This window comes from Colius striatus, chromosome 6 (genome assembly GCF_028858725.1).
Source record: "Colius striatus isolate bColStr4 chromosome 6, bColStr4.1.hap1, whole genome shotgun sequence".
Lineage (NCBI taxonomy): Eukaryota > Metazoa > Chordata > Aves > Coliiformes > Coliidae > Colius > Colius striatus.
The window spans coordinates 2,017,435-2,030,990 of NC_084764.1; the positions used below are offsets into that span (position 1 = coordinate 2,017,435).

The 13,556-nt window shown below is 48.6% G+C and overlaps 1 protein-coding gene across 2 annotated transcripts in view; it reads left to right on the forward strand.

The window, feature by feature from the left end:
• MAPKBP1 (mitogen-activated protein kinase binding protein 1) overlaps nucleotides 1-13,470 on the forward strand; it is a 91,057-nt gene extending 77,587 nt beyond the window's left edge. Inside the window, exons 26-31 of one of the 2 annotated variants that reach the window (XM_061997967.1) lie at nucleotides 435-605; nucleotides 1,488-1,572; nucleotides 3,330-3,640; nucleotides 4,340-5,251; nucleotides 7,449-7,534; nucleotides 8,673-13,470. In XM_061997967.1, the coding sequence (XP_061853951.1) occupies nucleotides 435-605; nucleotides 1,488-1,572; nucleotides 3,330-3,640; nucleotides 4,340-5,251; nucleotides 7,449-7,534; nucleotides 8,673-8,966 (1,859 nt within the window). In that variant the 3' untranslated portion in view covers nucleotides 8,967-13,470. Of the gene's footprint in view, nucleotides 1-434; nucleotides 606-1,487; nucleotides 1,573-3,329; nucleotides 3,641-4,339; nucleotides 5,252-5,342; nucleotides 5,454-7,448; nucleotides 7,535-8,672 lie in introns of those variants that run through there. The other variant, XM_061997968.1, reaches the window with a different exon arrangement.
• The last annotated feature ends 86 nt before the right edge of the window (nucleotides 13,471-13,556 follow it).

Consider the following 13,556-nt stretch of genomic DNA (forward strand, 5'->3'; position numbering starts at 1 on the left):
GGATGTGGAACACTGCAGAACTTTGCTGGGGTGGGTCTGTGTCACGTTTATCAGTTGCTTTCCTGACCACTGGTACTTGATGCTCTTCATGAGCTGAGTGTGGGGGTTATGCTGCTGTTAGTCTCGCTGTGCTGGGCTGGAACGGCGCTTGAGTGAAGCCACTGTAGAAGCAGGAGTTGGTTCAAGTGCACTTTCCTTGTGCACCTCTGGTTTCCTTTGACCTTGCTAGGTAAGGAGGCAGGTTTAGTATTGATTATCCAGTAATCTGTGCTGTTTGTGGGATGATGGTGGGTTAGAGCATTACACTTAGCACTGACCTTTGCTTTAACATTCTCGATTCACTTCAGCATCTCGACTGAATGTTTCATGTGAACCTGGCTAAATGTTACACTCATTCTGCTATGACAGCCTTGGCTTTTCTAAACTTTTCCTAGATTCTGAAAGCACTGAGCCCCTAAGTGTGGATGGCACCTCAGACCTGGAGGGCGAGGAAGGAGAGGAGGATATGGGTACTAGCATGCCAGAGGGAGAAATCCCCCAAACACTTGACCAGGAAAAATTTCTCAAGCAGCATTTTGGGAGCCTGGGCAGTACTGATGCAAAAGGTAGAGCTCTCTGCTTGCTGGGGGGGTGGGGACTTTGTGAGGTCACAGGTTTGTCCCCTGTGTAAATGGAAGCAGGCTAACAATTTTTGCTGGGCTTTTGTGGGGGTGTGTGTGAGAAGGGACAAAAGAGGGAAACCAGTGGAGGGGGGGCCTAGAGAACCGTGACATCTGTTAACACCATTGCTCTGTGCATAAGTCTGTGCAGATGAGGACTGGGTCTGTGTCAGCTGGGGTTAAGTGTGGTGCCTGGAGCCCTGCAGAATCGTTCTCTTGTTCCCAGACTAGTTTTTCCTGTTGTGTATGAAGGTCCCGACTGGTTTCAAGCTCCCGTAGGCGGCACGCAGTGGCCTCTAGCGACACATTGAGGCATAACAAATGTCACAAAAGAAAAAGCTGAAATGCTGGGTGGGGGGAGAGAATAAGAGGAGACATGAGAGTAGCAAAGGAGCTGGTTAGTCGTTGTCAACCCACTCCAGAACAAAGCGTGTCTCGTTAGAACTGGCAGTGGTTGCAGGCAGCAATGTGTATGTGAGTAGTTGTCTGGGGAGAGGGGGTTTGTTGGTGTGGTTCTCTTTTTTTTCCCCGCCTTTGATTGGTTTGTTTTCTTCTTGATGGCAGTGCCTCACAGTCCTACAGGCAGGATGGGACACAAAGGGAAGCAAGACAAGGAGGAGGCGTACCCTTAGGCAGAGCAGCAGCTTGAGGCAGAGCGATCAAGTGAAAGAGGCAGAGGCAGGGAAATGGTTTCATTCTCTCTGGTTATAGCTCAAAAATACTCATGGATCTAAGGGAGTGTTCACTGTGCCAAGCAAATGCATGTGCCAGAATGTTTGTCCTGTGACTAACAAACTGCTTCCTTTTTCTCTCCCCTTTAACCCAAAGGTTTAGGTGGCTCCTGTAGGAATCTGGAGAGAACTGCAAACCTCAGCATTTCCTCTCGCTTTCTCTCCCAGTCCCCGGCTCTCAGGTATGGCTCTGCTGCTTCTCACTGCTTCTGTCCGTTTTTGCTAGTGTGAGTAGGTGTCATGTCAGGCCCTGGGTCAAAAGAGTTGAGCAAACTTCTGGCCAGGTGTTAGCACGGCCCCTGGCAGGCTGGTTGCAGACCACTGGGATTGGCACAGGCTGTCCTCTTGTCACTTCAGCCATTCTGTTTCTTCCTAAAGCAACACTGTTGTTTGGTTGTTTTCCTCTTTCAGCAGTGCACTGAATTATGATTAATGCCTTGATTGACTGAGCTGGAGGAATTACTTAATGGTCTCACTTTCTCTTCACCGTTTGTGCTCTGTTTATTCTTTTGCATTTCATTTAGCTTGGACAATGGAAGTAGGCTTGTCAACTTCCCCTTTGTTCTGCAGTCCTTTCTGACTCTGCTTTGTTTCTCGGTCCCATGCCTTCACAGAGTGCTCTGGTGTCTCACACAAAGCCCCATGGGGATATTATTCTTCCCCAGAACACCTCAAGCACCCCCAGAGGCCTCTCTGAGCTGTTCCCCTTGTTTAAAGAAAAACCCAACAAAACCAAGCAAACAGTGGAATAAATACTTTGCTGATTTGGGTTCGTAAGTGATTAAAAGAAACAAATACTTTCTATATTCCTCTAAAATAACAACCTGAAACCTGGTCTGAAACTAATTTTACTACACAGGAGCAGATTTGGGTCCATCTTCTGTGGTTCACCAGATGTTTCTAGATTCCCCACTCTGGGGAGCTGGGTTTTTGTCCTGCTGTATGCAGCTGCTGTTGCTACTGTCTTAGTCTGCCTTGCATTAGGTACCATCTGTTTGGGGAAGAAACCCAGTGGTTAGCTGTTGTGTAAGCTCCTGGAGAGTTGCAGTGAGGAGTGGAAGAAGTCACTGGTGCTCTAGAGAGGTGACAGGAGAGATAGTTTTAGGTTGTGAAAACCTTTTAATGTGCTCAGCTGTTCCAACATGGCAGGTTGGAAGTTGCCTTCTTTCTGAAGTAAAAGCCCACTATGCTTGTGTGAAGTGGATAGGAAGAGGAAATTAGGCTTTCCTCTTGCAGCCACTGACCAGCTTTCCTAGTAATTATGCTTTCATCATGGCAGGAAAGTGCAATTTCTTTCTCTTAGGGTATCTCAGGTTTGATCCCTTTTTGCTATAGTAGCCAGCAACAGGACAAGGGGTGATGGGATGAAGCTGGAACACAAAAAGTTCCACTTAAACACAAGGAAAAGCTATTTCACTGTTTCAGGTGAGGGACCCCTGGCACAGGCTGCCCAGAGAGGTTGTGGAAGCTCCTTCCTTGGAGGGCTTCAAGACCTGCCTGGACATGTTCCTATGCCACCTGATCTAGGTGACCCTGCTTCTGCAGGGGGGTTGGACTGGATGATCTCTAAAGGTCCCTTCCAACCCCTACCATTCTATGATTAGTAAAGAGAGCTGAGAGAAAAGACCCACCTGACTTTGCCCAGTCTTCCCTTTGCCTGGAGTTTTCCCCTCTCTTTTGCCTTCACCTTTTACAGTGTCCTCCCTGGAAGCACTGACCCAATGCCATCTGTGATCACGCAGCCTCAGGTTCAGGGCCTGCACACCAGTGCTTCTGGGGATGGAGTAGAATGATGTGGTACCAGCCTAGGGTGTTTTTGACTTAACCCAGACAGGGAAGGGCTCTTTATCCCAGAGAAGCTGGCTTAATGTGTGTGCCTGTTTGTTCAGGGCAACAGCCTGAGCTGTTTTAACTGGCCTTTCTTTACCATGTTCTCCAGACGGTTGTCCCTCTCTTCTTCCAATCTGACCCTGGATTCCAAGCCCATCGAGCTGCCAGCCCAGCCACAGCAGTTTACACCTGACCTGATGAGAAATGGCAACGGCCTTGCTGGTGAGGCACTGGAGAGCAGCCAGCTGCTGGAGGGAGTGAGCTCAGCTCAGGCTGTTTACCTGCAGAAGAAGCGCAGGTCAGCGCTGGAGGGCAGCAGGGCTGGGCTGGCTGCCGGGCGCCTCCCCGCGCCCTTTGCAGACGGCCCCGCCAGTGCCGTGATGAGAAAGGCACAGTCAGTTCACGACCTCCTTCACGAGGGTAAGGACACAGGCTGGGATGATTGTAGGAACCCAGGAGTGAAATGGGGAGCTGCAGGCTTTGTGTGTCATCTGACTCTTGGCCTGTCAAGGGATTTTAGTTTGCGATGCAGATGCTGGTCTCCTGATTATCAGTCTCTGGTCTTTGGCAGTTGTGGGAGGAGCAATGTCCAAATGACTTGTTTGCAAAGAAATTCTCTCTTGCTCCTGGTTGCTCCAGGTCAAGACTGAAGGTGCTCAGGGGTGGGGAGCAGAGTAAGAGGGAAGGAGGAGACAATACCAAGGAACTTGCTGTATCTGTGCCCTCTGTGTTGAGAGAACTCAGGCTTTTAAAACAATCAACTCCTAAACCATCAATAAGCACTCTGTTCAGAAATACCCCAGACCTCATGCAATGTCATGTGTAAGTTTTCACCTGCTTCCTCTGTCCTCTTGGTTAATGGTCACAGTGGTTTGAGCTTTTCTGGCCACACACTTTAAGAACAAGTCTCTCTCCCCAGGTAAGCTGCAGCATGTGAGCAGGGAGAGGCATGGGCAAAAAGAGAAAACTGTTGAGACTTGGTGGTATTAGGCTCTGTACATCTCTCCCAGGGGCTGAGATGAGGCACACAGGCTGGAGTAGCTCTGTTACTTTCCACTTTTGGAATTCACTGCAGGCTCTTGTCTATTTTTGGTGTGTTTGTGTGTTTGATTTTCACAGATAAGGGTCCTGGAGCGATATCCTCTGCCAAGCAGCGTCCTGAGACTCTTTTGGTGGTGGAGAAGGATCCAAGACCTAACAATTGCAGGGTGTTATCAGCCAGTATGTTGAAGATGGACGGATCTGCTGCTCTGCTGGCCAAAGATATCAGAGCTGCAAGATCCAAGTCCTACATGAACCCCACCACCAGCTTCCGGGCTAAGATGTCAAGGAGCGTGTCTGTAGGGGAAAATCTGTACCTTGGTTACTGCCCTGAAATGGCAGCTGATGGGAGGACTAGCCCTCCAGTGACAGAGAAGACACAGTTTAGTTCCACAGCAGATGTTGAGAAGATGAAGCCACCAGTGAAAGAAAACGTTGCAGTGAAGCCAGCACTTCAACCGGTTGTAAACTGCTCGTCTCCCAAGTCCTTCCATAGCAAGCTGGCATCAGCAAACCGAGCACATCTGATTCTTGACATTCCCAAGCCACTGCCTGATAGACCCACGCTGGCCTCCTTCTCACCCACCACCAAAACAAAAGCCCTGCTTGAGCCACAGTCTCTGCAGTCATCTGCTGGGGCCTGTAAAAAGAAACCCTCTCTTCCTGAGGTCCGAGCCTCCAAGAGGGAGACTCAAGCTGCTGGGTCTCTGGTTCCTGGCAGAGAGATCCCAACAGGACTTGCTAAGGAGAGCCCAGTGGAGAGTCCAGGCTCAAGGACAGGTTGCCAGGATGAGCTGGGGGTCGCTAACTCAAAACTGAGGGAGTTATCAGAGGGCCAGCACCAAAGGTCTCCCGAGGGCACGCTGCCCAGGTGCAGGGAGAGGATCACCGGCATCGCCTGTGTGCTAGACAACCAACCTGGACTTTGCCCACTAGACCCCATCAGGCCAAGTTCTCCTGCATCTCTAACTGCCTCAGCACAGGCCTCAGGTGTGCATGGATACCCATCTCTTATCTTCCCCCTTCTGTCTCCTGTCTGTGTGAACCGCCTCACGATCCCATCACATTTCTTTACGTCCAGCTTCTGGCCTGTCTCGTCCTGTCTGCACCTGTCTCGTTCCATAAGCCATCCCCTCAATGGTGAGACACTTCTTCAACCTGACATCTTTTGCTCAGTCTTTTAATTTCCATTTCCTCTGGGTCTTATGTCTGAAGGTCTTTTTTTTTAGCTGAATGCTTTGTGCAGACCTCGTGATTTTAGCTGTAATTGTAACCTGTAGGGGCTCAAACCTCTCTCTGGTCAGAGCTGAAATCTGACGTGCTGGGAATCTCAGGAGGTTCAGGAGGTGCAGGTCCCCTGTGCCCCTCTCAGAGCATGTTTGATCAGCAGATGAAGGTGCAGGCAGAACTTAGCAAGCACAGACAGTAGTGATGGTGAAGTTATGCCGGGCAGCTCAGGCTTCACTTTGTTTATGTGCGAATGTGCAGGGTCCAGAAAGGTTTGCAATACCCCATATGGCCTGAGATAAGGCTTGACCAAGGTGAGTTCCTTGCTGTAGCCACCTGTGAAAGAGAGAAAGTGTCTGTGCTGCTCTCCCTTTGCTTTGAGGACATGTCTCCAAACTGTATAGGAAATATGCCTGCAGGCCTAGACCTGGGTTTGAGCTTAAGGAACATGGATTCACTTCTGAGTTATCTCTAGTTTGGAGAAAGAGGTACAAGGTGGGAAACTGTTTGGCCTGCTGAAAAACAGTTTCTGGCTATGTTACAGGCCCTGTTTTAAGGTATTTCAATCAAATGAAAGCTAGCTAACTTCAAACTGAGGCAAAAGTCCTGCCCTCTGAGGCCAGAACTCCAGTGGCAGAGATGAGAGAGTTTAGTCCCACAGCACGTGCCTTACTCAAGCATTTCTGGTATGTTTGTGGCCTTTCTCCAGGCTGACATCTCACAGATCTGGAGACCAGCATGTAAAGCATGATCAGAGGAGAGATCCAGAAACAATCATGAGGAGAAGCAACAGGGTTAAACCAAAAAGAGGGGAGGAGGGGGGCAGGGAAAAAAAAAACAGGTGGGGAAAAGAAAAGTCAAGATTGAAGTGCACCGAACCTCCCTGTGGTGAAACTCTGCAAGGTTGAGTGATTTGGGAACCAAAACTGCAGATGGAAGCATTTGTTCACGCCCCTTTGTTCTTCTAAGTGTCTTTGTTTATAAATATAGATGTTTTCCTGGCTGTATTTGTTCATCCATCATCTGGATGTATCGATAAGATGAGCTAAGGTCACCTCCAGCCCGCTCAAAGGTGACTTTGGTAGAACTGCAAAGTCATAGTGTTAATGTGACCAAGTTTTGTTTTCAGGTAACTGAAGGGAGTCAAATGGCACTTGTCCAGGCCTTTGCAAATTGAAGATAGCTGCAGTTTGTGTGTGTGTCGATGTCTGTTCATGGCTTATGTCTAACCCATGAAAGTGTTTGTTTCATTAAAGCATTGCAGGCTTTCAACTCTGATGCCTGGGAGATAAAATCTGGTGGGAGCAGGCAGAAGATGGTGCCCTTCAGTTGCTTGCTTTCATTTCTCATTTCCAACTGGTAGTGTAACAGCAGTTCATGTCCTGGGTTGCTCAGAAATGTGCTTGCTGTTGGAAAATCTGATTGAGTCTGTTTGTCAACACTCCTTTGGACCTCAGTCCTCACTGGAGAACACTACTAACTCAGGGTAACCGTTCCTCCTCAGTGCTTGGCTGTACACTGTGCAGAAGGAGGCATGAGGGGAAGCATGTTGATGTGAGCCCATGTGGAGGCTAAATGAGAGGGTGCTCATGCCAGTCCCTTTTGCCACTGGAAGCCTTCATTCAAACTTGACTTTGATGATAATTGGTAATGGCATTGGGAGCCTGTGCCTGTCCTTGACTGTAACAAAAAGTGTACAATCTGGGAGAAGAAAACCCCATTGCTGACCTTGGAGAGGCTGAAGGCTGGAAAAAAAGGAGTTTTTGAAACCAGCAGCATCTTTAGGTGTGGTGTGTTTCATGGTTGGCTCAGGCCAGCCCTGAGGATGGAAGGAGAAAGGGTGCGCACGGCCTTTCAGATTGATGTTTAAAAGAAGCTTTCCTAGCAGCTGTGAAACTGCAGCTGTTGAGAGTGTGTCTGTGCCTTAGTTTGTGTTTCTGTTTCTTTCCCTCCCCTTCAGAGTCGTGCATCAGTGTAGAGCAGTGTGAGCACATGGTATCCAAGCTCCAGGACAGCATGCGCAAAGCCATCCACCTCTACCGCACGGTGAGTGCCCTCAGGCTCTGAGACAGTGCCTTTACAGCCCACCAGCAGCCAATGTGAGTGCCTGCTGGCTCAAGCTCTTCTCTTGACTGGCTGGTTCTCCACTTGACTGCACTTTTAACTTGAAAGGAGGAGGCAGGAACTCCTGATCTCCAGCTTGGGGGTTTTCCAGTGGCTTGCTCTGGTTCTCTGAGCAAATCAATTTGCTTTGCAGCCTGTTTAGCCTGGCTGCAAACTGAAGATAACTGTTTGTGCTCTTCTTCAAAGGCTATGAAGGAATTAGTTATTATTGATACAGTGCTTCAGAGATATGAAATATTACAGGAGCTTTAAGTTTTATTATCTGCATCTGTTCTCTGACTCTGGGAGAAGGGTTAGCAAATGTGAGACACCATGGGAATCCAGCTGTGAGAGGGAACAGGCAGCAAGGGAACAGCTCTTTGTTTCTTTGCTTAGCACCAATCTGTTGAGTTCTCCCCTAATGGGGGAGGTTCCAAAGAAACACAAGGCAAAGCTTCTTCCTTGTTGAGGTGAGGGAGCACTGGCAGGGGCTGCCCAGATGGGCTGTGGAGTCTCTTTCTCTGCAGACATTCCAACCCAGCTGGATGAGTCCCTGTGTGCCCTGCTCTAGGTGGTGCTGCTCTGGCAGGGGGGTTGCACTGGATGAGCTTTCCAGGTCCCTTCCAGCCCTTAACATTGTGTGATTCCACAGTGAGCTGCTGCCTCTGCAGCTCTGCCCTTAGCCCTTGCTTTAGCTCTCTGACCTTGCTCTGTTCCTATGACCAGCTGCATGGTGCAGGCAGAAAGAAAAGGAGACTTATAACCCTGTGCTGTAGCTGGAAAACGTAGCACTTGCTTAAGCCCAGTGTAAGGGGGATGCTGCCCAAAAATGTGCTTCCCAACTCTGTCCTGCTGGAGTAATGCCTCTGGATTTTGTGTGACTAGCAGTGTTGGATGGGTGCCCTGCTATATGACTAAGTGGGCAATCTCAAATGCTGAAGAAAGTCCACTTGGCTGGTCTACAGATCTTTGTGGCTTCGCTTCCCTAAAGGGCTGAAAGGGCTTATCTAGTGCCCTACTCAAACCTCAATGCATTCCTTTGTGTTTCCTTTCTTTTACCCCACCCCCTCTCTGTTTCCAGGTGTTAAATGATACAGAGTCTTCTACTGACAGAGATAAAATAGCAGGCCTCCTAACAGAAACATTCTCCTCAATGAAGAAAGAATTGGACTCTCTGAAGGATGAGACAGAGCTTGCAAAGGTGAAGGAGGTACCGCTGAAGTCACAGGATACCACAAGCCCACTGAACGAGGGATGTGGTGCCAATCTACCAAGTCCCAAGAGCCTGGGAGATGAGCAGACACTGGCTTTGCTGGAACAGTACTCAGAGCTGTTGCTACAAGCTGTGGAACGCCGCATGGACAAGAAACTCTAAGGAAGGTGGTTTTCGGGTGCTTGTCAATACCCAGAGAGGAGCACAGAGAGAGCTGCAGACTGAGGCTGTCATCGCAGTGCTCTAGGGCTGCTGGGGACACCTTTATCCAACTGACTTGCTCCAGTTCTTAGCAATGTGCTGGCCACAGTTTTAATACTTTTGGGTTTGGTTTTTTTTTTCCCTTTCATGGTCTTCAACTTGCTGTCTCTAGACCAAGTCTTGAAAGAGGAGCTTGGAGAAATTGCCTTGAAATGTCTTTGTGTTCAGGGGGTCGGGATGCCTGGCACCTAAAGAACCAGAGAAAATCCAGCTGATCCAAGAAATTCTGAACTGCTGGCTAAAAGCAAAGGAGTCCCCAGGTGAAGCCAACCCCTTCCACTCCCAAGGCTTCATGAGAAGGGAGCAGCAGACTTTTAATGGGTTTATTTATTAATTTATTTTCCTGACTGTTGCTGTGTGTCACACTCGTGGCCACAATCCTTGTCCTTGAATAAAAACTCTCTAAACCTTTTGCCATATCCCAGCGAGAAACAATCTCTGTATTATAAACCCCCAACAGGGAGACAGGCTGGAGTGTCTGTGCAATTAATGAACTGTTTTCTGTATAAATCTTGTCTTGCTCTTCTTCTCCTATCTTAGTTTTGTTACCTGGAGTAATCCTACTGTTGTCGTGACGACCCTCGTCTGCTTTTTCTCCTGTTTCAAGACAAGTCCTCACACTGTATTTTATCACCTCCAGGGGAAGGCCCTGCAACCCTTGGAGCATGCTTTGGAGATCACTCAATGAATCCAGTAGTGGTATTTGAAATCTGGAATCTGACATTCTCTTACACCTCAGACTAGGTTTTCTGCAGATGTTTTTAACGTGGGGTTTGAAAGGTGAATGTTTCAGCCAGGTTTCCTGGCTGGGAGCTGGATGTTGGCTTTGAGGTTGGAAGGACTGGGAACTTTGGAGTGGTGATTCATTTGTTGGGAAGTGACATGGAAAAGCTGGTTTCCATCTCTTCCAGAATAATCTGGATTTGAGAGATCTTCAGTGCAATGGCTCATCCATGTCATTTCTTCATTTTCCTTGGAAACGGGATATTTCCATCCCAGGAAAGCCGGGATTCTCTTCCTTCTCATAAAGCTATTTCAGCAGCAAACGGTTTCTCAAGCACTGAAACAATTTGGGGTGTAGTGACCACCATTTCCCCTGCCTCCAACCTCTTTGCTTTTAATGAATTTCCAGTCTGAGAAACAGAGAATCTTTTGCTTCTTGTATTTGTGTGTGCAATACTCTCCTCTCTCTGTGGAGCTTCTCTAAGCCCATGCTAACTTGTGTTTGTTGTGGCTTAAAACTGTCCAGTGATGGGGTTTTGGTCAATGATAAGCTAAGAAAGAGAAGTATTTTCAAACCAATGATACTCTTTAGCACCTTCCCCCTTACTCCCACTCCTTCCCACAACAAGAGCAGACACACAGAATGCTTTATTTCTTCCTCCATCTCCAGTCTGTCTTGTGTGTATTTTAAGGCAGAGCAGTGTAATCCCAGTTTATAGAACTAATGCAAGCAACGAGCTTGCAGTGGGAGAGAGCAGCTGTGGAAGTTCCTCAAAGGCAGCCAGGCTGCATTGCTTGGTTACACAGGTTACAGGCCTGAAGCAGTTTGCTTTCATTTTACTGTCCTGGCTCTCATCTCTTTGAAACCCTGGGGCACTTGGAAATGTGGCCTGTTGACTTCTCTGTGACTGGACATCTCTGCAGGGCAGCCCTTTTTCTACTGGGCTGGCCAGACTGGTGTAGGATGACCTGTTCCAAGTGACTCCAGGGCTGAATAATCTGCAGTTCTTGCTGTCCCTGAAGAGATTTGCTCGCTGGTCACCACTGCTGGCTGTGTCAGGACTTGGCAGCACGAGGAGCACTTGGTGAGCTTTCCAGCTACTTCTGCCTGCCATTTAAATCAGCCTAATCATACTGCAGGTGTCCTTGCTAACCTTTCCTTCCATGGGCTTGTACTGAAACCTTTAAAGTGCTGTTTCCTAGCGGTGTCTCGGCATTGCAGGGTGCTGAGTCAGCGGTGTGCTCGCTCCCGTGGGCAGCTTCTCTTGCACAGACAGGTTTTGCAAAGGAAGGCAAGGGGCAAACACGGAGAGGAGATTTCTGGCAGTTTCCTTGAGTTGAAGGGGTGTGCTGTTGATGCAGTGGTTGGCACGTGTGAGGGCAGTCCTGCTGGGTCTGTGATGGAGTAAGCGTGGCTCAAGCTTGCTTTTGAGGTGATTCATTCCTCCGCTTTCAGACTGTGAACATATGTCCCAGTATACAGGAATTGTCTTGCTGTACTGGGGCCACAAGACACTCAGGTAAAATAGCAGTCCCTTCAAGCCAGGTATCTTTGGTACCGGTGATAACGGTTGGAGGGTCCTTTCTATTACTTCCCTGTGCAATTTAATTCCATTGTATTATTTAAACGTTGAGGTAGAGACAAAAAATGGTCAGAGATGATGCAGGAGAGCCAGTGGCAAGAATGGGATTCCCATTAAAGGGCAACAACCCACGAAGCTGGCGTAGAGATGTGAAACAAAGCTCCTTGGAAATGAGTTGTGTAAAGCCAACCTGGTTTTGAAGCTGACCTGGAATGGTTTTTTGTGTGGAGTCACGGCTGCAAACGGGAAACCAGAGGTAAAAGCTGATCAGAGTGATGGTAAGAGAAGCGTGGGGCAAGTGCATCAGCTGGAGAATGGTTGTGTAGCTGAGGTTAGAGTAGTATACGTAGGACATTGAGGAAAACAGAGTAGAGGTAGAGATGATCTTGGCCTGAAGAAAAACCTTTGGCCAGTGCCTGTGAAAGATACGGTACAGAAGGGCTTCAGGAAAGTAGAGTTAGGGCTGAGATGGTGATCTGTAGTTGAAGAATGAGTTGGAAGAGGTTTGTTTTTACATGTTTCTGATTGGGCCTCTTGTTTCCTTGCTTGGGTGTCACGAATGAAGGAGCAGAAGGCCCGGGAAAGGAGACACTGGTGCCACAAGTTTGTCTTTGTAATTTGAGACGGATCCAGCTGGCCTTTCCCTGCTAACTTCCTATTGCTGGCAGTAGGGACTATTCCTAAACCTTCTAGTTTACAGAACAAATGTGTTGCATGTTGTTGCACCTTGTGAATAACGTTTCCCCACAGGCTGTCCGTTGGGCCAGGGAGAGAAATACTGAATGGTAACTGCCTGGGAAGTGAAGAGGCTTGTGGGAAGAGGTGATGAACGTGAGTCTGTCCCTCTTACTGGTTAGTGATCCCTCACACTGGTTTGTGTGGGTGTTAGCATAGGCACAACCACGTATCTCTGTGGAGAGAAGTTACTTGTTTAACATAAAGCTTGAACAAATAATGGGGACCTACCTATCCTCTTTACATACATTTTGTCTCCTCCAACCCAACATTCCTGGTCAAAATCAGTTGTCAGGGGGTTGTTTCCATCCTGTGAATATTACTTGGCATCGTGGGACCCCTCAGTTCCTTCTTGGGCTCTCTGGAGCCGGTGCAGCAGGAAGGGCTGCAGCCTGAGAGGGCAGCAAACTCTTTCAGTTTGATTTTTGCTGCAGGAAACCCTTCCTCCTCCTTCCTCCTCCTCCCCAGGAGCTGTGTGTATGGGAGCCCATGTTTCTTCCACCTCCTCTCTCAGGGTTGTCGTCTCCTTTCCATGGGACCTCCCAGGTGATGGTTGGGGCAGGCTTTAGGGCAGCCCCCTCCCCAGTCCCCCGCTTTACAGACTCCATGGTGACTCAGAGGATATTGGGACACTTCTTTCCAGGAGTAGAAACATACAAACTTACCTTTTTTTTTTGAAACAACAAAGACTATGTACATAACTATATATATGAGAGAAAATGAAATACAGGTATTTAAACCCCATTGGTAAATTCATGCATGTCTGTGGTATCTCCCCTCCCTGCCACCCCTGTAGCATCCAGGATACTAAATGCCAGAAACCTCATGAAAAGAATAAGACAGGTCTTGTAGCAGCCCCTGAGCGAGCAGTCGCTTCCCAGTGCTCCAGGTCAAACCAGCACATCCCGTATTTCAGATGGGGTGTGTGGAAATGCCAGGAGGGTGCCTGGGGACCTGCCTTCGTGTGGGGAAGCATTGGAGGGGAGAGGTAGATGCGTTGGGAATAAGCCATGTCCACTCCGCGTGTCCTCCGTGCGCCCAGGGCGGCGGGCAGGCAACTCCTCACCCGTGTTCTCCTTCACCCCTTAAAAACCCCCAAAAACCAAGGAAAAACAACCCCCTCCCGCTTTATTTATAAACGTGTGTTTTTATACTCTCGCCTTTAGGTAAAATAATCCTTTAAAATGTCTTTTTTTTATTATTGTTATTATTTGGGGGAAAAAGAAAACCCCGCTCGTTTGTTGGGGTTTTGGGTTGATTTTGTTTGGTTTTGGTTTGTTTTTTTGCACTGTGAGGCTCGCCGGGAGCTGTTTTTAACTCTGTATTCATTTGTACTCAATAAAAATGTGATCATTTGTTACCCAGCTGGCGTTGGAACTGCGACTCCCCTCACCGCCGCCTCCCGCCTCCCGCCTCCCGTCCCGGGGCGCGGCTGAGGGAGGGCGGAGGC